General features: G+C 40.9%; 1 protein-coding gene across 1 annotated transcript in view; it reads left to right on the plus strand.

Annotated features, from left to right (window-relative positions):
• The window catches only part of LOC103151383 (heparan sulfate glucosamine 3-O-sulfotransferase 3A1), a 33,422-nt gene extending 19,747 nt beyond the window's left edge, over window positions 1-13,675 (plus strand). The window contains exon 2 of the mRNA XM_007571407.2: window positions 12,288-13,675. Within this exon, the coding sequence (XP_007571469.1) occupies window positions 12,288-12,909 (622 nt within the window). The 3' untranslated portion in view covers window positions 12,910-13,675. The remainder of the gene's footprint in view (window positions 1-12,287) is intronic.
• The last annotated feature ends 10,083 nt before the right edge of the window (window positions 13,676-23,758 follow it).

The following is a 23,758-nucleotide window of genomic DNA, read 5'->3' on the forward strand; positions in this document are numbered from 1 at the left end:
GTTCTGTGTCAGTTTAGCTCCTGTGACATTCCACATTGGGTCATTTTTCACCTTTTTCACCTTTTTCTTCCAGCAAACAACCTGCTCTCCGTCCCTCCCCGCCTCGCTGCCACTGCATGCAGCCACAGCGAGCTCAAGGCAACTGTTGCTGGTAGCAAAGCGGTCTCGACACCTCTGCATCACCTGTTCGTTATGCATAACAGTGCTGCCTCAACAGAAACGAGCTGCGTGAAGTTCCATTTTCCCCAGGCTATTTATTTAATGGATAATGCAGGGGACGCAAAATGGAAATAACGCATTCGACCGTGTCTTTAACCCCGGCTCCTCCCTGCATGCCTCCCTGAACCGCATTTCTTCTCACCCCCCAGTGAGCATAAACCATTTGGGTAACTTGTTATCACCGCGCTGATTATTTATTCTCCAAGGAAGTTTGAGGAGAAGCACAAAATTTCTATCAAATATTAAAAGCTACCAGGGTGTGAAAATCTTGATCTGTTTCTGCCTGTGTCTTTGGGAGGAGAATCTTAGGGAAAGCTTGCTGAGATTGTTCAAGCATGTTGACATCAGAAGAAGAGATAAGTCAGGGGGTGGGGGGCATTTATAACATGCTAATCTCGGTCCCGCTCTGCTTCGTCGGCGGTGCAGGGATGGCAGAAAGGGGTTCAAGCTTCCCCCGGTGTGCTTTGGCCATGGCTTGGCTCCGAGATGAGAAAATCGCTCTAATGTGCCAGGCGCTTTGTATTCTGAGCCTGGGAGTTGAAGGCTGCAGACAGGAGGAAAGAGGGAGGAGGCAGAAAGAAGAAGAGACAGTAATCACTTTTACACTCCGTGATATTGGTGTACACCTAACCCCTAACTCCATCAAATATCTCCCACCCGCCCCCCACCACCCTCCCTTCAACCTCAGTCTAAACAGAAACTTGATCTTCAAGTTTAGCCTGCACTTCAAGGCAGTTTTGCTGTCTTCCTAATTTTTTTTTTGGAAAGCTTACGCTCTGGACTCCTTGTGCTCCCAAAAGTGTTTAAATTTTACTGTCAAATATTTGGGTTTCATTATGCTGCAACTATCAGATTTCTAGTAGGAGTTATGTTCTACTACCTTCCTCGTTCTTCTGTCTATAGATCAAGAAACGCTGTACTGAAGGAGACGCAGTAACTGTAATGAAATTCAGGACGATGGCAACTGAAACCTACACCAGCTCTCTGCTGCGAGGCAGACAACGGCGTCTGGGAGGAATGACGATCTGGGTTCACAGCGAACTAATCTGGCAGCCCGTCTAACTCCAGCGCTCTTGGCTAAGAAGTTACCTGACTAATTTTGGCTTCTATATGCCAATGTTTGTGCACAACAATGAAGCCCTCTTAGAAGTAGATCTATTTTAGAAAAATCCCAGGCGGTTTACTGCTCTCAGAACTACACCATCGAGAATCAACCTGTCAGGTTTTTTGCTTTAATTAGGTGTCGTACCGGACATTGATTTTGAGTGTAGATGTGCCACTGTAGTATTATCAATGCATTGATATTCTTATCTGTGCGGTGGATGGGGGATGAAAATACCTGGAGATAAAAGCAGACGCATTGAAGTTGAGGGGTTGGCAAGATTGAAAATGACATCGTCTCCACAAGCTTTTCTTCACGTTGAAATGTGCGTTGTGTGGTAAAATACGGAGACAAATTGTCTGATGTAGCACCAAACACACACGCATTCATGCACACACACACACACACACACACACACACACACACACACAGAAACAAACACTCTCCACCACACCCAGCTCATCCTCTTTTCCTTTGTTTTTCTTCATCCTTACGATCCGTTATCATAAAATAGAACAGACTCCAGTATCATCCACTTGTACTGAGCTGTGGGAAGCTTTCAAATAGCACCGTGCCACATCTGCTCCTTTGGCAAAGAAAGAAAGGTTTAGTTTCCTAATGCCTCCTAATATTTTTACCAGCTGCATAAAACAACAATCTCCAGACATCTAATGTAGTGGGGTTTGATATATGCTACGTAGATAATAGGTAAATATTGACGGCAATCCAGGACGTTTTTTGCGATACTGATATTTTGCAGTTTCAAATCATGCCATGATCAAATGAAAGCTATTTGTCAACATTTAGCCTATCACAGCAGTGAATAGAAAATTAACACGATAAGAAGCAGTTTTAGTTTGGCTGGACTAATGAACATCACTTCAGTTTAAGCTGTGTTAGGCGGCAAGAAATTACACCTCTTAGAATTACTACAAGGCTCAATGAAGACAGTAGTGGGCCTAACATTGACCCCTGTGGGACCTCATAATGATGTGTGCATGTGTGGGTTCTCTCCAGGTGCTCAGTCTTGATTGAATTGATAAAGTGCTCTAAAAGTACAGGCCATTTACCATTTAACTTTTTTTCCCCTCCCTTAATTTAAACTAAAATTTAGGAGCTAATCATCTAAAATTAGTTCCAGCCAGTCATAAAAGGTGAAGATCCAAAATCAGACATGAAATCTGTGATTTGTGCTAATTGTTTACAAAGCTAATATGCACAATTAGCTTTTTGTATATTTCCTACTTTAAATGTAGCTATATAATTATTAGACTGAGAGGCCTCTGTTTTCACAAAACAGAGTTTGTTTCTTGTGCCATACCCAAACATAGTGAAATGTGTAAAAGGACACAAATTCACACAGCAGCTGAAATAGCATGGCGCTACAATTGTACACCAGCTCTGAATACTTTTTTATTTGTAAAGATCGAATTTAGCTTCAATAGTAAGAAAATGTTTCTGTATTTGCTTTCAAAAGTTTATTCTGGTTCCGAGTCAGTACCTGTTTATATTGGAAATGTTCTTGAGACTCTTCATTATTCTTGTCTGATTAAAAAGTAATAAAACCATAATATTTTGCTTGTTAAGGTTCTTTAATAAGTTGCATTTGGAATGATTAATACCGAGCGTAGCTGTGAACAGCACATTTCTCTTCAAGCTGTTTTTCACTTATAGAGAAGTCATCTATAAGAGAAATGTACAAGAGATGTGTGTAACAGTTTGTGACTTAAAGTGTCACCAGACAGAGCAGGCAGAATGTTCAGGAAAGCTTGCGTCTCTGTGTCTGTGCTGGTAAAAAGAGAGAACATCAGCGGGATTGTCTATCTGCCAGCTCATCATTTCAGCAGCTGTTTCACGAAGGATCAAACCCTCTACTTAAGTTATTAGAGTTTGCCTTTTTATTATTTAAATCACAAGCTACTGAGATCCTTTTCGGATTGCCATTCCTTCGTCTTTCAACACAAACAGCAGCTGTAGCAGTGGCAGTGGAGCCACTCAGGTGGGATGTGGGCCAACAGAGATGTGGCACACAGCAGATATCTTCCAAGCGACAGCCCATGTGTCGCATGTAAAAAGCCTCAAATGCTCATATTGAAAGTTTCAGCGGCTTATAATTTACCATGCCAGTGGTCCAAAAGACAAAAGACCCAGTCTTTTGTTATGGTTAATTATCAGAGTAGACCCCTTTAAAGTCTTCCATTTTGCGCTGAACAAATTCATATTTAATTTTGCTCTCACAAATTTGACACAGGGCTTTGAAATTTTCCATTCAGATCAGGCTTAAAGGGGGAATTTAAATACCCTATGAAATGAGTCCTATTTGAGTTCATTTTCCAGATTGTTTCAACACTAAAAACCGTAGAAAAAGATAAGAAGGGCTGCATACTGGCCTAATGCTTCCTAATGAAACCACCTTTAGCATATGAGGGAACATTTCAAACCACAATACCTTGAAAATTAGCTTTGGCATTAAAGCCAAGTTTAGGTGTCTTATCTCTCATAAGCTGCTGAGTCCTGAAAAACTGACTTGGCAGAATGAAGAAAAAAAAAAAATAGCAGAGAGCTTTTATCCAAAGCCAATCCCACTGAAGTGTCATTTCCACAAGCTCTGTCTCGAGCTGCTTGTAGCTCTGAACTGGGTCAGAGAAATATGAAAAAGTAATAGCAGTGCTTTCTGAGAAAAGCCTCACACCGCCCATGTGATGGCAGTCCATATAACACACAGCTCCTCCAGGTTTATATGTACTGCTGAACTTTTGTCACAATTTGGTTTAATGCTAAATTAATCCACATTTCTGGGTTTTCAGACACTTCAATCAGTAATCTTAAGTTCTTTTTATTTACTTTTCCTGACTCCACACAATATCTCCAACTCAAATGCATCTCACGAGGCCAGTTTAACTTTGAAAAAAATGAGAGAAATTATTAGTTTCTTTAAGCATAAAAAACATTGCTAGAAATTTGACCCATTCCTCCTGACAGAACTGATGTGACAAGTTTTAGGTTTGTAATTTTGCTTGCAATCAAAGCTTCAGCTCTGCTTTTGGCACGGTGTTCTCAGGCTTGCAAATTCCACACTTTTTCTATGTAACAATTAAAATTATGAACAAATATATAAACTGTTTTTTATCATCTCTAAAAATGAAAATAATTTATCATCATGAGCCTGGTGAAAATGTAAATGAATTGTCGTAGTGACGGAAGGCTAACAAGCTAGCCAGACAAGCTGTTTTACTTGCTAGAAATGTTTGTATCCTTTTTGGATACAAAGTTACAGTTAAAGTTCCTTTACCTGCGGTGAGAATATGTAATGTATTTGTTAAAATAAAAATAAATCCTTGAAGTGGTGGTCAGCTAACAAGCTAGTCAGATGCATGTTGCTGGGTTTGATCCATGTATTTATGTGGAAATGTCAGCTAGGTTTGCTGGCTGTATCAATATGAAAGATCAACTGAGCCTGTTTGGCCACTTTATGTTCCCCAAAGATATAAAGTTTGGACTTTTAAGTTGTGTAATGGTGTAAAAGATGTTCATGTCTTATAGTCTTTTTTCCTTAAATTAGTTCAGCAGACATACAATCAGTTGATGTGACGGACACACATCTCGGAAGCTCAAGCTAATATAATACCAATGATCAGTTCTGTATGCTTGCCTGTGTCCATAGCTACACAAAACTGTATCTGTAAGAGCACAGTAGTATTGGTTTCCAAATTTTACACAGGAATATTTTCCACTTTGTTAGGTTGTTGTTGAAACTTTCTAAACATTTTAAATCTCCTGTTAGCATGCGGGTTCAGTTGGATATCTTATTGAATTTGCTCCAAACCATCTAAATCATGTCTTCTGCTGTTTCTGTCACTTTACTCTTACTAATCTTTCCAACTCCATTCTGGACGTCACCTTCCTGACCTCTGACACACAGCCTGGATCTGAAAGTCGGAAAAGGTTCAAAGCAACTCGATCGCATCCTTCCAACCACTCTGCATCCCTCAATCAGTCTTCCAAAGCAGCGGGTGAATAATTCAACGCGTGGCCATAAAGATAAAGCTTTCTTTTACCCATTACGCAATATACTGGGGGAGAAGAAAAGGAAGACTGATTCTGTTAAAATACTGCTGACAAATTTATAAGAACAAGCTGCAAAGCCAACTATAAATGTTTTACGAAATCACATAGTGGTTTTTCTATGGTACGAAAGAAAGAGAAGAAAAGAAGAGAAAAGCCTCAGCTCAGTGGAAAGGCACATTTCCAGCTTGAAGATGCATTTTACAGGCTTTAAGAGAATGTTTTATCACAGTGGATTATAAAATACTATTTCATCAATAAATGTCCAACAGCAAATAATAGCGCACATTGGACCACTTTTTTCTTCCTGTCCTTTATTTTTAATTTAAAGTGTGTATGAGAACAAAATGGAAACTTTGCAAGTGGAGCCACACTAACTAAAATCTAATTGTAACCATGTTCATTTTTTAGACCTGAATGTGAAGATAAATGCAAAAATACAACAAAGCTATACTTTTACATTTGTCTCTTTTTTTTTTTTCTCTAAATCCTGGCCCAGTGGAGGGTGATGCATTTCATCTTCATTCATTTTTTTAATACCAGGGAGAAATGATTAATGCTTACAAGCTTTTCCAAATCAGCCATCTCAGCTTGTTATTGTTCTTTTTTTCTTTTCTTTTTTTTTTCATTTTCAGCCTAATTTCCTTCTCTGGACCCAGTTAGAACGCCTCCACGAAACCCATTCATATCCACTTTGTCTAATTTCAAAGATAACAACTCATCATTTTGACAGCACATTTCCTGTTGTTGAAAAGAAGTCTTTTTTATTTACTTTTAAACGCTCTTATCAGAAAGTGTCCTCTATGTTGCTATTTCTTGAAGGACAAGAGTTCACCATATCCTCCTACTTAAGCTCTCTTATCCACAGAGTCAGAGTTACTTCCCAGCTCCCTACATTTCCCACAAACATTGTTTTGTTTCTGTTGGAGCCTTATTAATATTTTTTTCAGAAATCTTGTGCTGGATTGTATTTTTCAATGGATCTATAGTTTACGATGTGAATGTCAAATATAAGCTTTTCATCGGAGTTCTCATTATAGTCAAAGCAAATAGTGTTGCTGTTTTTAGTTACCACGGCTCATTGCATTACAGCTAACCTTATCAGAATAGAGTATCAGACTTTATTTACAACTGTTGGCCAGACTAAATGGCAGTGATAAACACATGACGAACTTACAAAGTTGAGCAAATGGTCAAAATGTGAGAAGAATATCTTTTGCCTTATTGAAGATATTAGTCTGTTTAGTGACTTCCTCACTAAACATTGTTTTCTGAAAGCCCAGCAACTGTTGCAATGCTGTTAATGAAGTCGTGGCAGATATAAAGTCAGTTGGTTCGAGTCATAAGCCAATGTCTTGTTGCATCTCTCAATAATCTCAGAGTTGCAGTCAGTTGAGTCAATTTAGTCTTTCCTGGTATTAGCAGCCGTTGTTTGGTACTTGTGAGGACAAAAGGATGTTATGAAGGAAGTTTCTTTTAGGGTTTATAGATAGTATCTTTCTGTCCTCTTTTTAGGCTGATCTTGTGCTTACTTTTTATACCAGACAAGTAAAGAAACCTTTTACCCTGGAGCTGCATTCACTCATCCGCTATCACAACACACATTTTTTTTACCTAAAAGATGGAGCATTACCCATGATTGGAGAAAATATGGACAGTGATGAACCTTCCAGGAGTGTCCAGCCAACCAAAATCACTCAGTGGTTGAGTCATTATCGACTCAACCACTGAAATACCCAGAACATCTAAAGCCATATGTTCATGGGGACGGTCTGATGCTGCTCTGCTGCTTTGATACCTGGATGACTTGCTGTTACTGTTTGAATCATAAATTCTGCTCTGAACCAAAAAAAATTATTCAATAGCCATCATTTGGCAACTTTAAGCTTAAGTGCACTTGAACGATGCACCTCCACCTCCGATTGGTTTGAAAAACGGGTTTTAGGCTCACCTTGGAAAAAGTCAGGACTGAAATCTGATTCAGATGCGTTCCCTTAAACAGGACGCTTATGCTTGAAAACCCTCCATTGTGGCTGAAATAAAACAAATCGGCAAAGGCAAGTCGGCCAAAATTCCTCCGCAGTGATGTAAAAGACTCATTGCCAGTTACGCAACCAGTTTTTAGGTTTAGGGGGCAATTACTTTTTCATATAGGGTCTGGTTGGTTTTGGCAGCCTTTTCTTTCAAGTAAAACCATTTGGACACTGATATTAGTTTACACTCTGCTCATCTACACGTAGCAGATTTGAAACATTTAAGTGTGACAAAAGACAAAGAAAAGAAGAAATCTGTAAAGGAAAAAAAACACTTTATTTTCTTCCACCCAAGCACTTCATATGTTTTCATTTGAGCTGCTTTACGTATGGCAGCGCAGTCGGTGCTTACAGCTCACACGGCAGGTGAAGTACTGTGTTTTCACGCAAGGCTGAGAAAGCTGTAGGGCTCCAAGCTGAAAAGAGTGGGCTTCCCCCGCCACCGCACATCGGTCATTACTCTAAATCATCCCCTACTTCCTCCTCCTCCTTTACCCGTTGACCTCCGCTTGCATCCGCTGACCTGGAAAATATCTGGTGAGCCCGAGCCGCCGAGAGCGGTACTGGGGCCCTCCCGTCGCCTCAAAATAGCAAAAATATTGAGCCAATTACGAGATTATTATCTGGTGGCAGTGGCAGGGCCATGCCGTGGGAGTGTTTTCATGCCTGCCAGGGCTCCCTGCTGGAGGAAGAAAAATGAACCAAAGATTGGTGGGGGAGAAGTGGTCAGCCCTCATGCCCACTTGCCTCCGTGTTGTTGCAACTCCTTTCACTTGACAGACATTGGCTGGGATCCAAACTGCTTACTAAAAGGTCATAGCTGACAAGAAAGGAGCCCAGTTGGAGCTGATTCTGTTTTACTTAGTGCTAATTCATTAAATGTTTAATGCGTACACATGATTCACAGTTTTTAAAAAAAATTGCCATTAATGCACTCTTTTGTTCATTTGTGGTGAGACATGAGTCACAGGCTGTACATGGCTGCAGAGGGAATTAGTTTGCAAGTAAAACTCGGTCATTGGGAAAAGCAATGATGCATCAGAGCCTTTATTTCAAGGTGGTTAGTTTATAGACAAGCTTACAAAGGGGTGCATTGAGTGATGTATTGCCTGTTGTTTTTGTAATTGGGAGTAGAGCTGCCCTTGGCATTCGTTTTCAAACGTTTGGTTCCATATAAGTAAAATTACAGTTTGTAATGTTCTGTCATGTACACAAACTGTTTGCTCTGTTTATCCTCTAAACATCTGTCACTCTTAATATTTGCCTTTTTTTTTTCTTTTTTTTCACTGCAGCTCCTACACACATGCCAGAGCAGTGAAGCTGATTTAAAGTGAAGACTGCTGCGTTTCATTTAGGAGCTTGTGTCTTGTGTCTTGAACGGATCCTGCTGCCTGCGTTTCCTGCGTCAGCGGGCTTTGGGAGTTGTATTTTAGCAGCGCTGTAAAGACATCAAAAAGCAGACTTGGGAGCTGCAGTAAATCTCGGGCGCTTGGACATTTTGTCATCTGTTACATCACCTACAGTACTAAAGCCGCTGAGGTTTTCTTTGGAAAGTGCTGCTCGCTGCTGCACAGTGGAAAGAAAGACTTAGGCTTAATTTGCTTTCAGTAAAACAAAAACACTGTTCATTGCTTCTCTTTTGAAGTGTGAAACTGAAGAGTTGTACATGCATACAGGCACACCCATTTTTTGTTCTATTTTAAATGTAAGGATTGTTTTAGAGGCCATGCTGCGAAATACTTCAAACCAAAAATATGAACCGTCCTTTATTCCACATTTTGGAATGGTTTATCCAAAATTTGGGATTTTTTTTTTGTAAATGGAAGGAACACACTTTCTATACACAGTGTATTCTTCTTTTGTTAATGTAAAGAAGAACAGGCAGTAGTTCCTTCTAGAAATATATATTTAAAAAAAAAAAGTGTAACTAAAAAGGTGGGCATCATTTGAGTCCATAGTCTGTAGAATTGCCTTTGGCTGCTATTACATCTTCTTGGGCGACGTCTGTGCCGTCTCTGCACATTCCTCAGGCCGCAATTTTCAAGTCATTCTCAGTTGGATTTTTATCTGTACTTTGACTGGACATTCCGTCCCACTGTAGTTCTGGCTGTATGTTTAGGATTGTGATCCTGTTGAAAGTTGTTTGTAGCCTCCAACAGATTTCCTTCCAGGATCACTTAACTTCCCCGAAGAAAAAGTACCTTCACATCATGATGCTGCAACCGCCATATCACTGTGGGGATGGTGTGGTCAGGATGATGTGCAGCGTTTTCCCCTAAGTACAGCGTTTTGTGTTTAAAAGGAAAAAACAAAACGGATATTTACAATCAAAGTCAACCAATAAATTTGCTTCCTCTGACCAGGGATCACTTTTCCACATGTTTGGTGTGTCTCCTTTACTCACTTATGGCTAACCGCAAATGGGACTTCTTTGAATTGAATGAATTTCTTTACAGAATGGCTTCCTTCTGATTTCCCATTTTTGGCCAAGTTTGTGGTTGTGACAAAATGTGAAAAGGTTTACCGGTGTGAATACTTTGAACAGCACCGTCTATGTGTTGTCCTGATCACAACATACCACATTCTTCCTGACTCTGAGGATCCCTCCTGAGTTTCCCCAACTCCACCACATCACTGATGAGAGAGCGTCGACCACAGAGCAAGCAAGACGCACACCATCAAATATGGATGCTTCCTTTTGGACAGACTCATGTCTTTTTCAAAGCACAATAATGTTCTTCTTCATTGCAGAGTTATACGTTTTACGGTCCATTTTGGAACTCAAGTCGCTCCCGAATCAGCATGATTACAAAACAGGCAGGAAGGAATTCAGACATGCTGGCGTCTGCAAGTCCCAGTTTATCAATAATTAGTCTCACTGCTCTTTATCATTGGCTTAGGAGCTTAGTAGCCTTTGTAGTCCCAGATGACATTGGTTTTTGTTTCAAAGCACCATCGTACAGCCTCACTGTGTACTTCTGGTGCGATGAGGCAGCGCTAATGTGAGAGGAAAGGAGCCTTGTCCAAGTTGCTCGCTGCACAGCTGTGGAAGACATCCCAGATACTGAGAGGACTCTGGAGGTCGGGTGACGGTCAGAGTCGCAGGCTGATGTCGAGACATCGGTGCACCCTTGTTGGTGCTGTTGCTCTTATCGACCTCTTCCCTCCTGTTCCTCTTCTGCTGACCTCGTGAACGGCTCCTTAAAGAGGAGAGCCACCCAGCATGCTGAGCCACGAAGACCGGATGTGCTGTGATACATCGACACCCGGCTTTTAGAAATGTTAACCTCAAAAAGTACTTGTGCCTAAGTAGGGTAGTAAATAGATTTTACTCCATGGTAACTTGTAAGGTTTTAATTTTCATGCCCAAAATACGCAGGACACTTTATATTATTGCTTTTATTGTTCACCAAAACTCCGTGCCTTTAGTTGGATTTTCCATTACAGAATTGAAGTATTTTCTGAACTAGATGTAAGACCATAGTTGTTTCTTTCCTGCATGTTGCAGCATTGTGGGGAGGTAGGACATTGTTTTTTGAATAAGCGTCTCACCTAATATCTTAACTATATGCTCAAAAGATGTGTTTCAACCTGACTATAAACACTTGGCAAACATTATAGATTTCTTGTACCACCTACTAAAAAATATAATCAACCCAAATTGGAAAGAGCCCATGGTATGTGGCAAAATTCCAAACCAATAAACTTAAAAAGTACAGTAGAGGCGCAAGCAACCTTGAAACAATTTTGAAAGTACAACAGTTGTTTTTGTTTTGTTTCAGACCGAGCAAAAAGTGCCAGAATAATCTCAGCCAGATTAGAAAGCTTTTTTTTTTTTTTTTTTTATCTCAGCCAGATTAGAAAGCTTTTTTTTTTTGTACATCATTGTCCTGCCACAGAGCGTGTCAGATGAAGGTGTACACGTCAGCCTGGGGGTGGGAGTAATTACAAACTGTGTTTGAGCGAAGCCTTAAGCAGCTCCAGGCATTACACTCATCACGACAGTTAACGTCTTTGTTTTTTGGGGGGGGGTTTGTGCGAAGCGCAGCGACAGCAAACATCTCGGTGGCCTCTGCCTCATTTTCTTCCATGTATCTTAAACAGAGCATGATTGTACAACAGCCTCAGGACAACAAAGAAGGTTCTGTGCCTGTCATCTTGACTGGCAGGCACAAGCTGTTTGTCCTTTGATCATATGTGCTTGGATGATCCTGTAACCAACATGCTGAAGTGTTGAATAATCTGCAGACGTCCTCCTCTTCTATGCGATCTTTGTAGTTTTTTTATTTTATTTTATTTTATTTTTTTACAGGTGTGCAAACTTTTTCATTTACCCCAATAACAGCCCAAGCCACTTAGCCGCTCCCCATCCTCACTTCGAGCAACACCAGGCAAGCAAATGAATAATTGACGCTTGCATTCTGTACTTTGGTGAATTTTAAAGCTGTATTCTGCAGAGACTCTAAATGGTAGAGGGAGGGCATGTTAATCATTCATTGGCTGCTTTTACTCACTTTGCTTAAGGTCACTGTCCTTACGGCCGCTGAGCAGAGGGAAAATAGCAAAAGGTAAACATTTTCCGGTAAGTGCAGGAAAGTGTGGTAGGATCAGCTACCTGACCAGCAGTGCACAGCAGTTGGTGCGGGAGGGGCAAAGCTATGTGAGTCTGTGCTCACGGCAGAAGGGAAGAAAGTCTGGTCACTCTCTCTGGGAACTCGATAAAAAGAGTCAAAACGGCAGTCATGTTCAATACATTTTGCAGTACCGTCTTTTTCAGGTGTCGTCGGCGTAACGGACGTCTCTGCGTTGTGCTTTAGTCAAAGGTGCAGATCAAATAAATATCCTACTTTCTCTTTATCATCTCTCAGGGATCTGATGCCGAAAACCCTGGAGGGCCAGATCACCATGGAGAAAACGCCCAGCTACTTTGTGACCAGAGAGGCCCCCGCGAGGATATCGGCCATGTCCAGGGACACCAAACTGATCGTGGTAGTGAGAGACCCCGTCACCAGAGCCATCTCCGACTACACGCAGACTCTGTCTAAGAAGCCCGATATTCCCTCTTTTGAGAGTCTCACCTTCAAAAACAGGACTACGGGGCTCATTGACACCTCTTGGAGCGCCATCCAGATCGGCATCTACGCCAAACACCTGGACAACTGGCTGCAGTACTTCCCCATGGACCAGATCCTCTTTGTGAGCGGCGAGCGTCTGATCAGCGACCCGGCCGGAGAGCTGGGCCGAGTGCAGGACTTCCTGGGCCTCAAGAGGATCATCACAGACAAACACTTTTACTTCAACCAGACCAAGGGATTCCCATGCCTCAAGAAGGCAGAGGGCAGCAGTAAGCCCCACTGCCTGGGAAAAACCAAAGGGAGAACCCATCCGAACATTGATCCCGAGGTGGTGCAGAGGCTACGGGACTTCTACAGGCCCTTCAACATGAAGTTCTACCAGATGACAGGACGTTTCTTTGGCTGGGATCACTGAATGTGTCTTTTTTTTCTTCTTTTCTTTGCTAAATAATGAGTGAGAAATACAATGGGTTCTTAGGCAAACACTTGATGGTATGAGAATTTGACACTTTGGGCTTTAAGTTGGAACACTCTAACCCTAACCCCAAATTTTGTTTTGTTTCAAAGTCATTAATTGAAAATGGAAGCTATTGGATTTTTATGAAAAAACAAAAACAAAAAAAAGTCTTCTGAAATTCAGATAGTTACACACTTAGTTAAACCAGATGTTACATTAGACTAAACTTTGGCTCCTGTCAGTCAGTTGGCATTAGCACAATTATTTTAATTTGTTAAAGTCACATGATTGAGATTTATTTTATTTTTTTTGTCTTTTCGTCAAGTTCAGAAATGTACAATTATTTCTTAATATTTTGTGGAATTACCCATTAAAGCATAAGATTTGGATTAAATATTTTTGGGGTATTCGCTCCTAACAATAGATTACTAACATTTTGACCAATGTTTTAGTTTCTTCTCACGACAGTGGCCAAGTAATAAAGTAAATTCATCTTATACTGGACATGTTGCAAAAACTATTTCTCCAAATGCATACGCAAACTACAGTCTGAGTTTTTTTTTTGTATTGCTTTTCTGCCTGCTTGACAGTAGGACACCGTCCTTTTATGGTTAATTCACACATTTCTAACCACATTCGTCCCTGGGAGACAAACTAGCCTTCTTCCTGAGCTACGTGATGCCTGGACATTACCAAACTCAAATAAATGATCGAAGCATTTCCACTCATTTGAAGGTTGTACGCAAGGATGAACCAAACTTGTGGAGATCCACAAGTCTCTTATTAATGTCTTCATTGATTTTTATTTTTAATTAATTTATTTTTCCTGCAGGTGTTGCCTTCAAATACATCCCCCTAGTGTGCCTCCAATTAACTCTGTTGTGAATGAACCAATCGGAAGCTTTCGAAGCTATTCAATCAGCATTTTTGGCTTTCTAAAGTGAAAGGTTAGTTGGTGGAAGCATCCGAATGTGAACACAGACATAGACGGTCTCTCTGAGTGTTATTCTCCTACCATCAAGGAGTTCTTCCACTCGTTAATCAGCTTTAAGCGATATGCAGAAGCTACAGATTAGGGAAACAATATGCAAAACTCTTTCTGCGGAAATTCTTCTGACCTGTGCTCATATATTTCAAGAACTCGTTTAAAGATTTAAGTCACATCGCTCCATGTTATCGGCATGCATTTCCTCAGTTTGAATCCCAGCGGAAGTGAGACAGAGATGATGAGCATCATTATATAATAATATGCAGTTTTTCTACACAGAAGTAATAAAATCAGGGGAGAAATGAGTTTTAAACATGCGTTAAAGCTTTTACAAGTTTGTTCATCGCATAAGGAGGAAGGAAAGATAAAAGAAATGTATTTGTATTTTTGAAAGGTATTTATTCAAAAAGTGTATGCGCATTATGTATGTATTTTGAATAACTCAGCGACTGTTTTCTGAGATTACTAAGCCTTTCCGTTTTGCTTTTGAGTTTTACTTTGTTTTTTGTTTTTTTCTAACACTTCACTTTTTCAGGTTATTCACATCTGTATGTTTTTTTGATATACAGAGATGAATGTGTTGTGTGAACACTTCGCTTTGCACTCGGTTCCAGAGCTGTGAGTTTGTTATTTCAAGGGTCGTTTCCCCGTCTTCAGTTAATGAAGCTACGGGCAGAGAGAGAGAGAGAGAGAGCACTCAGTGTTATTTAAGCAACATTGACTCCAATGGAGGGAAAAGCAACTCCAAACAGGACCTTTCAAAACTGTGACTCGGATTTCCTCAACATGCCTCCCGGTGAAGCGAACACACTCGACGCCGCCACCAGTTGTCCTTTACTTTGAAACCAGGCTCCTGTGGAGGTCTGTTTGAAAACCGCCGGGCATTAGAACAGTGGCTCGGTTGTGTTCCTAATTTCTAACTACCTGCAGTGTGACACCGCACACGATCGGCGTGTTTTTGGGGTGTGTGTTGGGAAAACAGTCAGGTAAAGGTTAAAAAAAGAATAATAATATGCACTCAGCTGTTTGGGTTGTCACGTTCATAGGCACTCCTTGAATAAAATATGTGATAATGAAAGCATCGGTCTGTGTCTACTCTGTTTTCTGTCCACCTCAGAAAGCGTGGGATTTAATAGGACACCAAATCGGCAACATTACAGACCAAACATTAAAGCTGCTGCAGCGCCGCTCACGCATCTCACCAGCCCAGCTGCCAGCAGAATCAGAACAGTGCTTGACTGCTCCACTCGTATCTCCTCTTATACACCTTGACATATTGTCTCTGCTTATCTTTGTCCAGCCTCCAAGGCAGAGTGTCAAGGGAGGGAAGGAAGGATTTGTTTTGTTAAAATTTGGGGTGTGTTGTAAGCTTTTATTTATTTATTTATTTGCACCTTGGGAAACTCAGAAGGACACTTTTCAGTATCAATTATATTTTTGATCTATTTAGGATGGGTTGGTTTTTACAGTTAATATGTCGATTATGTTTTCTCCACTATGTAAAAAAGAAAAAAAAAATTATGAACAGATTTTTAATCAGCATTGCTATCATGTATTTGCCCCCTTACAGATTTCCAACACTTTTAATATCAGAAAGAAATAACTTTATGCAAAATGACGTTTTCTGATGATTTATTAACGGAAAAAAATCTCTCCAAACAAACCTGAAGTAGCAACTAATTCTGCTACCAATAATGGGAACAACTGCCCATCAAGCTTTTTCAATACAGGTTAATGAGTCTTTTGCATCTGGATGTATTTTGGCCCACTCTTCACTGTTGAATTTAATTTCACCCATATTGGAGGGTTTTGGGGCATAAACAGCTCATTTGACGTCCCGCCTCTAGACTAAACGTGCAATACTAGTTGCTAATTTGGCAGTTCATTGCTAAGTGCTCAGCAGGCAACAAATATAATCTGATCCAGCCATCTTCCACAAAATAACCTTAATTAGTATACTTCCACTAACTCGGTCTTCTAAGTAGTAAAGGTTAGTGCACCTCGTAAAATTCTTTCTGGCTAAATTGCAAGAAAAGAGGGCCTTAAATAGCCGATTCATAGTGACTCAACAAGCTTTCAGTTAGACAGTTAAAACTTGCAGTGCTGACAAACATGTAAATTATACAGCGTGTTGGTATGCCGCCTGACAAATGAGCAGTTTGCTCTTTTGAAATAATAAAAAGGTTTGCGCTGACTGACAATGTGCTGAAATGGTCTTGGGACACGCGCTACAGCTGAGGGAACAAAGGGAAGCTGAGGTCGGTGTCCATTTGTTGACTCGTTCAATTTGCTTGTTGTTCCTCCCCGAGTGGCTCAGGACGGGAGATCCTGTCTGACGGTTCTTTCACGGTAATAAACACCGACAGTTTTCCTCCTCGCGTTTAAGCCTCTAAAAGGGTGGCTCGGCGTAAAAGAGAAAATGGAATGGCAACATCTGCTGGGAGAGGATGTGCGGGCCACCCCTGTCAGAGCGAATTCAGCTCAGTATCGATGGCACGGTCCTGGGGAGAGCTGCTTCGAGCTTGAAAAACACAGACCGCATGTTCATGGATTTTTTTCTAACTCCTTCAGAGAGAGAGAGAGAGAGAGAGAGAGAGAGCCCGCTGCAGATAGACAGGCATTTCTTTGAGCTTTGCAAAGCTCTTTGATCCAATGTTCTTTAATCCCTCCCAAATCCTTTGTTTACCCTTTCCCTCATGCCACAGTTTTCTGAATACACATCGGAGCACCTGTGTAGAGTCACCTGTGCACAATTAGTTTGTCAAATTAAGCCCCTGAGGCCTCATGGTGTTATGGTTTCTTGAATTGTGACTTTTACTTTATCTCTCCATTGTCGGCTATGACGTCTCTCATTTTTCTCTTGAGATTGCAATGCTTCATAGATATTCCATATAGTTCAGGTGAGCTACCAGCGTCACAGCCTTTCCATAATGCTTGTCAGTAAAATGAATTATGAAACTTTCTAATACGTTCTGACATTGAACTTAGTAAAAATAAAAAAATTTAAAAAAAATCAGTGAACTGATGACAAGGCTACTCAAATCATCACTTACTATGGAAGATTCGACTGTGACCTCGAGCAAGTTTGATTCAGTGGCCCTCCTTTCTTCCTCTAGAGCCTTGGACCTTGATTTTCAAATGAAATATAAATTTTACTTTAATTTTAAAAAGAGGATTTTGGACAACTAATGTGAAATGCTGGGTTGTCTCATGGTTCAGGAGTGGCTTAACACAAATGAGACAGCTGTATCATGCCTAAGTATAGATCCTTATACATCTATAAGTAAAATCCTGACTCCATCTACAGTCCATAGATCCCAATTCTTAAATAGGATTTTTTGTTACTAGTGCACCTTTTTTTCTGTCACACGTTTTCCTTCCACTCAACTTTCCATTAATAACCTTGGGTATAGCACCCACTTTACATAGATCCACTGCTCTATCAATTACTTTATGAATCTGTATAGAATATATGAGTTTCCCTGTTTGAAACTGATAATGGACATAAATTAATTTTTGATGATATTCTCATTAACTGAGATGCACCTGTTAATGGACTGTATGACTGCACTCTGAGTAACTTTACACTCTGTGCAAACAAGTGTGCGTGTGCGTGTGCGTGTGTGTTTGTGTGTGTGTGTGCCCTGAGCCCATGCAAAATTATGAAGTAAAAGGATTAGCAAGAGGTCGCTTTGAAGAAAAGAGCAGAAGTGAAAAACAGTACGCGCAGCCAGAATACTTTGTGCATTTATCCCAACCCTGGCCCAGTAGCATGTGCTGCAGACGTGGCTTGTCATTGTATCGTAAAGAACACACACAGTGACCGCTTGGTTTGGAGTCTGATCGCCACCCACTTATGCCCCGCGGAGGGACATGTGGGGGATCAAACCTCTGTTTTCTCTGCTTCCTGTGAGAGAAACCCTTAATCCTTGGCCTAGCCTGAGCAAACAGCTCCACCAGCCACACTCCACACAGAGTCCTAATCAAAACAGCCTGAGGTGATTATTGGGGGAGAGGACGGGGGGTGCATGAGAGCAGACTGAGTCGTCCCTTTGGGTTCAAGTTCAGCTTTATCTATCACGGGCTCCATCTTGAAGAACATATCTTGTTTGTGTCGCCTGTTTAATTGGCGGCTGAAAGTTGATTGATGTTTATGATGCTAAACTCAATAAATGACTGATATCAAAGTCTGTAACTTGAATTTCAGTTCACAAACTCAACATTTATCTAATATGGAAGTTGGGTTCGGTTGACAGCAGCTTGGAGACCTAGCATACTAGCACCATACAGAAATTTTTAAGAGCATTGTTCTGAGCTCAATCTGGAATGTCCCACAGTGTCTTGTTATACAAATTATACAAGTATGAAGCTCTAAAAATCTGGCAGTGTTCAGGTAGACTTTGTAATTTAAGGTCCAGTCCTTACCAGCAATACTATCGCAATGTACATTCATTAGCACATTCCTGCATAATAACTAGGGTAGCCTTCTTTTTATGATTATATTGACAGTACAAGTCTTACTATTCTGAAAATAATTAGTGTTGTATTTTAATCATAAGGCTTTAGCATCTGTGAAAATGGTAATCTAAAGAAACTGTCCCATCAGCTGAACTCAATCAGTCCATCATTACTTTACACGTCATTTACCACAAAACATTTGATAATGACAGTTGAAGATAGCGACAAACAATAAGAGCAACTTCAGTCAAACACTCGCTCCTTCAATTGGCTCAGACACTGACAAAATAAAAGAAAATAAAAAAAAATAAAAAAAGTCAGTCGAATCCTATTATCACGGGAAAACAAACTGTTGGAATGTTAGAGAAAGCTGTCAGCAAACATTTTGTAATGACAGACAACACACACAGACTGAAAATTATATGTTAAATCTGAAATGCACAACTAACAGCTGATGGCTATCTGATCTCACTCACACGTCCCTCATCGGTGAGCATTGTGGCAAAAGTGATCACTACTTTGTTTCGATGTGTTGCCAAAATGCAGCCATACGTCCACTCAATAAATTCCTACCAAAACGATCTCTCTGCTTACAGCCAGGCTTCAAGACGGTGTCATTACAGACGCTATGTTTATTATCCATAATGGAGCTGCATTTCAGGTTTTGAGGGGGCAACTCCAAAGCCTCCTCTTGTGTCAGAAAAGTGTGTTTAAAAGTTATTTACCCACTTTGAAAAGCAATGGAAAGACAGAGTGTTATTTATTTCATACATTCAAGAGTTTTCTGTCAGTGAAATGTGATCTTTGGCATCTACAGCAGAAGAACACCACCAAAGTAGTATTTCTTCTGAGGCGTGCACGTTTTATCCAACAAACTGAATAGATTCCGAAATGGGAAGCACTTTTCATCCTCTGAGACCTTTTGTTTGTGTACTTCCTCACGAACCACGCTCCACATTTTCTCTCCATGACAGAATAAGGGTTGTGGCTTGCCAAACACAAACCCAATGAAATGTCAGAGCAAAATTGTTGGTTTTAACTTTAAAAACCATCTCATGAAAATGGCTGATTGTTCGTTTATAATGAAAAGGCATTTGGTTAGCATGGTAGTGGGAAACCGCAGGGCTGTTCTTTGAACTGTCACTTTCAGGCCCAGAATACAGCAGGCAACACACACTGGGTTTGCAATTAGGATTGTCTGCTAGCAAGACAGTTTTGTAGAAGTGCCTTTTGACATAGAAGTTTGTGTGTAGCTTGAAAACAGAGTGACAGCTCTTAAAAGCAAAATGATTCATCTTTACGCCTGATTAGAGACGGGTTGAACTCAAACGTCACATCATTTGGCAGAAAATATGCTGCCCAAACTACCTTCTATTGAGATTTTATGTGGTAGACAAAATGGTGCATGATTATGGACTGGACAGAAAATTATATACTTTTTTTTTTTTATCTACAACAAATACAAATCTGAATAGTGTGGCATGACATTGTACGTTGTCTCCATCAGCCAGAACTTTGTAGAACAAACTTCTGGTTCAGTGGCAGCTGCAAGTCTTTTAAAGTGTGTGTCTACCAGCTCAAAAGAGTCAGATTGGATGGATGACATCTAGTTAGATTTAGGTCTGAGCTTTGACTGGAGCATTCCAACAATTAAATGTGCTTTGATTCAAGCCATTTGACTGTAGCTTTGACTTTACGTTGTCCTGCTGCAGTGTGAACCTCATTCTCCGTCTCAAGTATTTTGCAACATCTAACAGTTTTCCTCCCGGGACCGTCCTGCATTTTACTTCATCCATCTTCCCAACAACTCGGATCCACATCCCCTGTCCCTGCTCAACAAAAGACTCCTCACATCATAATGCTGTCATCACTTTAAGTTATTTTCTGCCACTTCACAAACGACTTTGTGTAAAGGCTAAATCCGTTGGCCTAAAAGCTCAGCATCCAAACATACCTCATTACTTTTAAATTTCAGCTTGGAGACTATTTTCAGGAGAACGAGTTCGATCCAATGTTTCCACCGAATCCAGAGCCAAACAATAATAATATCCTCCTACTTTGTGTTATTGTTCCCTTTCACGTTTCTCTTTCTGCTGTATTAACTGGCCTCGTGAGTCGCTTTGCAACAATATAAAATTAACTACACATAGTTGTTTGACAAATTGTTCTGCTTGTTATTTTGAGACACTTAAAAAAGAAACAGAATGATGTGGGACGGAAGGATGGAAACCATTGGATAAGGAGCACCGCTTGTTGAAGGGGGAAAATTAGCCTGTGTGGCCCGAAACAAATAGCTTTAAATAAATCATCACACACTTATTCCCATTCAGTGCACAGTTTCTGTTTGCCTTATGAATAAATGAGAACTCGACCCTGTTTACCTCCCCCTCATTACAGACGATGGCCCTCCACACTCGGAGGTCGTCGCGCACAAAAACACACGCGAGCCGCGGTTTCGCTGCCGCAGCACGTAGCTGCTAACAACTTTTTAAACGTATCCTTTTTCTTTTGATTTTGAAAAGAAAAAGTCTCGGACGCTGAACTCTTCACATAATTAACTGTCAGACAAACACAACAAACACAATGTCAAGCAAAAGGAATAGACGCAGCTTTGAATTTTTCTTTTTCTGAGCAATTGTTGACATGGCGCCAACTAAAAAAAAAAAAAAAACAAGAAGAAGAAATTTAAATAGGCAGAGGCAAAAGGACCTGGTTAATTATTAAAACCGCCAAAGTGCTACGGTGCGGAGAGAGGGGACAGCATGCAAACACTACAGGAGAGAAGTCAAGGTTCTGCTAAGTAATTATTTATCACCCAAGGCTATTGCTCTGGAGACAAAGTGAGACTTGAGGGGGCCAACATGATGAACTAGCCTGGTTTAGAACCTTATGAGGTGTTACAGACAGATTAAGTATTACCTCTCAGACTGTATATTTTGAACATGGCACGGTTAGGGTTGATGCAAAGACACAGACCAGGCGATGGGAAATTTGAGCTGCAGCAATGAGGCAAATTTGTCTCTTTAGATGCCTGAATGGGTTAAGAACAGTTCGTTAGACAAAGCATAATGTAACACATAACACTACGTGTGTTTTTCTAACATTTATTCCCGCTCTGTCACTCAACTCAGAAGGTTTCTCCACTCCCTCATGTAAGCCCTTTATTTAAGGTAAGGGCTCGTTCTGATGAATGAGCACGCTAAGATGGTCTTTGTGTAAGGTATAGCGGTCTAGTCCAAACACAGCTGCTTACACTCACAAATATGACAGCAGCTGCAGCAGCAGTTTGTCTTTTCCAAAGACCTTTGTTGCCGTGGCGTCTTAGGTGCAGCGATTTGATGGATCTGCTTCTGCCGATGTCATAATAATCACAGAGGCTGAATGGATGTTCATTTACACACTCTGTCAACTATTTCGCCTCACGCCGACCGTTGTAACGTATGATGTAATGGTGAGCACAGTGCCACCCCGCCATTAAAAAGCAGTTAAATGAACAGCGAACATCTCGAACATCGTCGTGTTAAATGACATAAAAAAATAAAAAATAAAATAAAAAATGCACTTTTTAGTGGGACGTGTCCTGTTGAGAAGAAACAAATCTGTGAGGCTTATCACATAAAATAGCAATTATCTGGTTGGATAAGCGTGTGCACCCTTACACTTCTACTTTGCCGATTTTGATTGAATTTTAGGATGAAGTTTCCGTCCAACATGGTGACTTGGTTATGTTTTACTTGTTCTACTTTGCAAGATTTCTCCAAATATCTCGAATCCAAAGATTGTCTGGAGGTTCTCACCTGACTCAGCTATTGCAAAAACGTACATTTTTATCGAATGAAGCCATGTTTGTGGATTAGGACACGTGCTTTGAGTTAATGTTGTGCTAAAACATCAAATTCCCCTTGGTTTTCTGATGGAAGACATCAGAAAGTGTGTAATTACTACTGGAATTAAAGCTCCATTATAATTTCATCCACATTGACAGAAACAGATAACAAGTCCAAACACCATGATGCTCATTGAAGTTTGATGGGGATGGGGGTGGGGGGGGTCGGAATTTGCTGTCAGCCTTCATTAGTTTTGGATAAAACTTTTGTAATATGTGGGTTTTCCCCACATTTTTTCCAATCACTGATGACCACTGGGGCTATTTGAAGAAACGTACTCAGATGAAAGGTGACCATTTACACGTTTTTATCAGTGTGAAATTATGATACTACAATAACTATGATAAAGTCCCTTAAGTATGGATTTGCACCGTTTCTCCGACCATCGCGAATGTTACATCTCCCCAAAAGTAAACGCAGTGGGTAAGTTATCAGAATCGTTCGCTCGCTGTGTATTGTCTTTCCTTTTCTAATGTCGTCTTAAAGGAATTTGAGACTTTTAACAGTCTCCATCAATAACTGCAATGATATAGCTAAAAAAAACAACCAAACAAAAAAAAAAACTCTTATAGATTTTTCATAACACAAAGCAATTTCTGCATGACTGTACAGTCACTTGAAGAGCAAAGTGATACCTCTGGCATTTGTGTCCGTGTGTGTGTGCCAGGTAAGCAATCCAGGTGGAAGGCAGCAGAGGGGCTCCGGTGTCCCGTTTCATGCAGCAGCTGGTGAGCGAGACCCTGGCCGAGGTCACCGTCAGCGGGGACCGTGGACCCCCATGCCCCCACCCCACCTCTCCCTCCCTCCCTTCCTTCCCATCGCCGCTTTCTCCACACTCGGCCCCTGTCATCGTCATCCGATCTGATCCGTGCTGCATGCATGGGAACAGCAGCTTCTCCGCATCACAATGGAGCTCTTTTTAATTATCGGGGACAGCGACCTCGGTCGAGCGATGACAGCTAAAGCGTATGCGTCGTCGTCAGGAGACGAGCAGCTCATGCATTCATTCAGGCACGAAGCCTCACAGGCGCGGTGATAATTGATCACATTGTGGAGCCGTGATGTGCAGCACAAAGGTCGCGCATGAGGGTACACAAAGACACACACATGCTGACTGGACCGCCTGCTGAAAATAACTGAACTGAAGATGCAGCGTTGTGTCACTTTTCCACGTTATCAACTATATAACCAAAAACGACGATCGGAATTTCAAATATCTTAACAGGCCTTTCTCCTTTTTTTTTTTTTTTCCTTCACCGTTCAATGACGTCCAGATTTGCAGAGTGCACATCCAATAGTTCTCCGACCAACACTTCACCTGAGTTGTAGATGTCTGCAGCTAAGCTTTTCGTGGAACCTGATCATGACCCTGGATTAGGCAACAACTGAAGCACTTGCTTGCACCGGATTTTATTTTCGGGTATCAGAGTAAACAACTCTGAGCACAAATGCATGCATCACTTTTCTATTTTTT

Source organism: Poecilia formosa, unplaced genomic scaffold (genome assembly GCF_000485575.1).
Source record: "Poecilia formosa unplaced genomic scaffold, Poecilia_formosa-5.1.2 Scaffold7, whole genome shotgun sequence".
NCBI lineage: Eukaryota > Metazoa > Chordata > Actinopteri > Cyprinodontiformes > Poeciliidae > Poecilia > Poecilia formosa.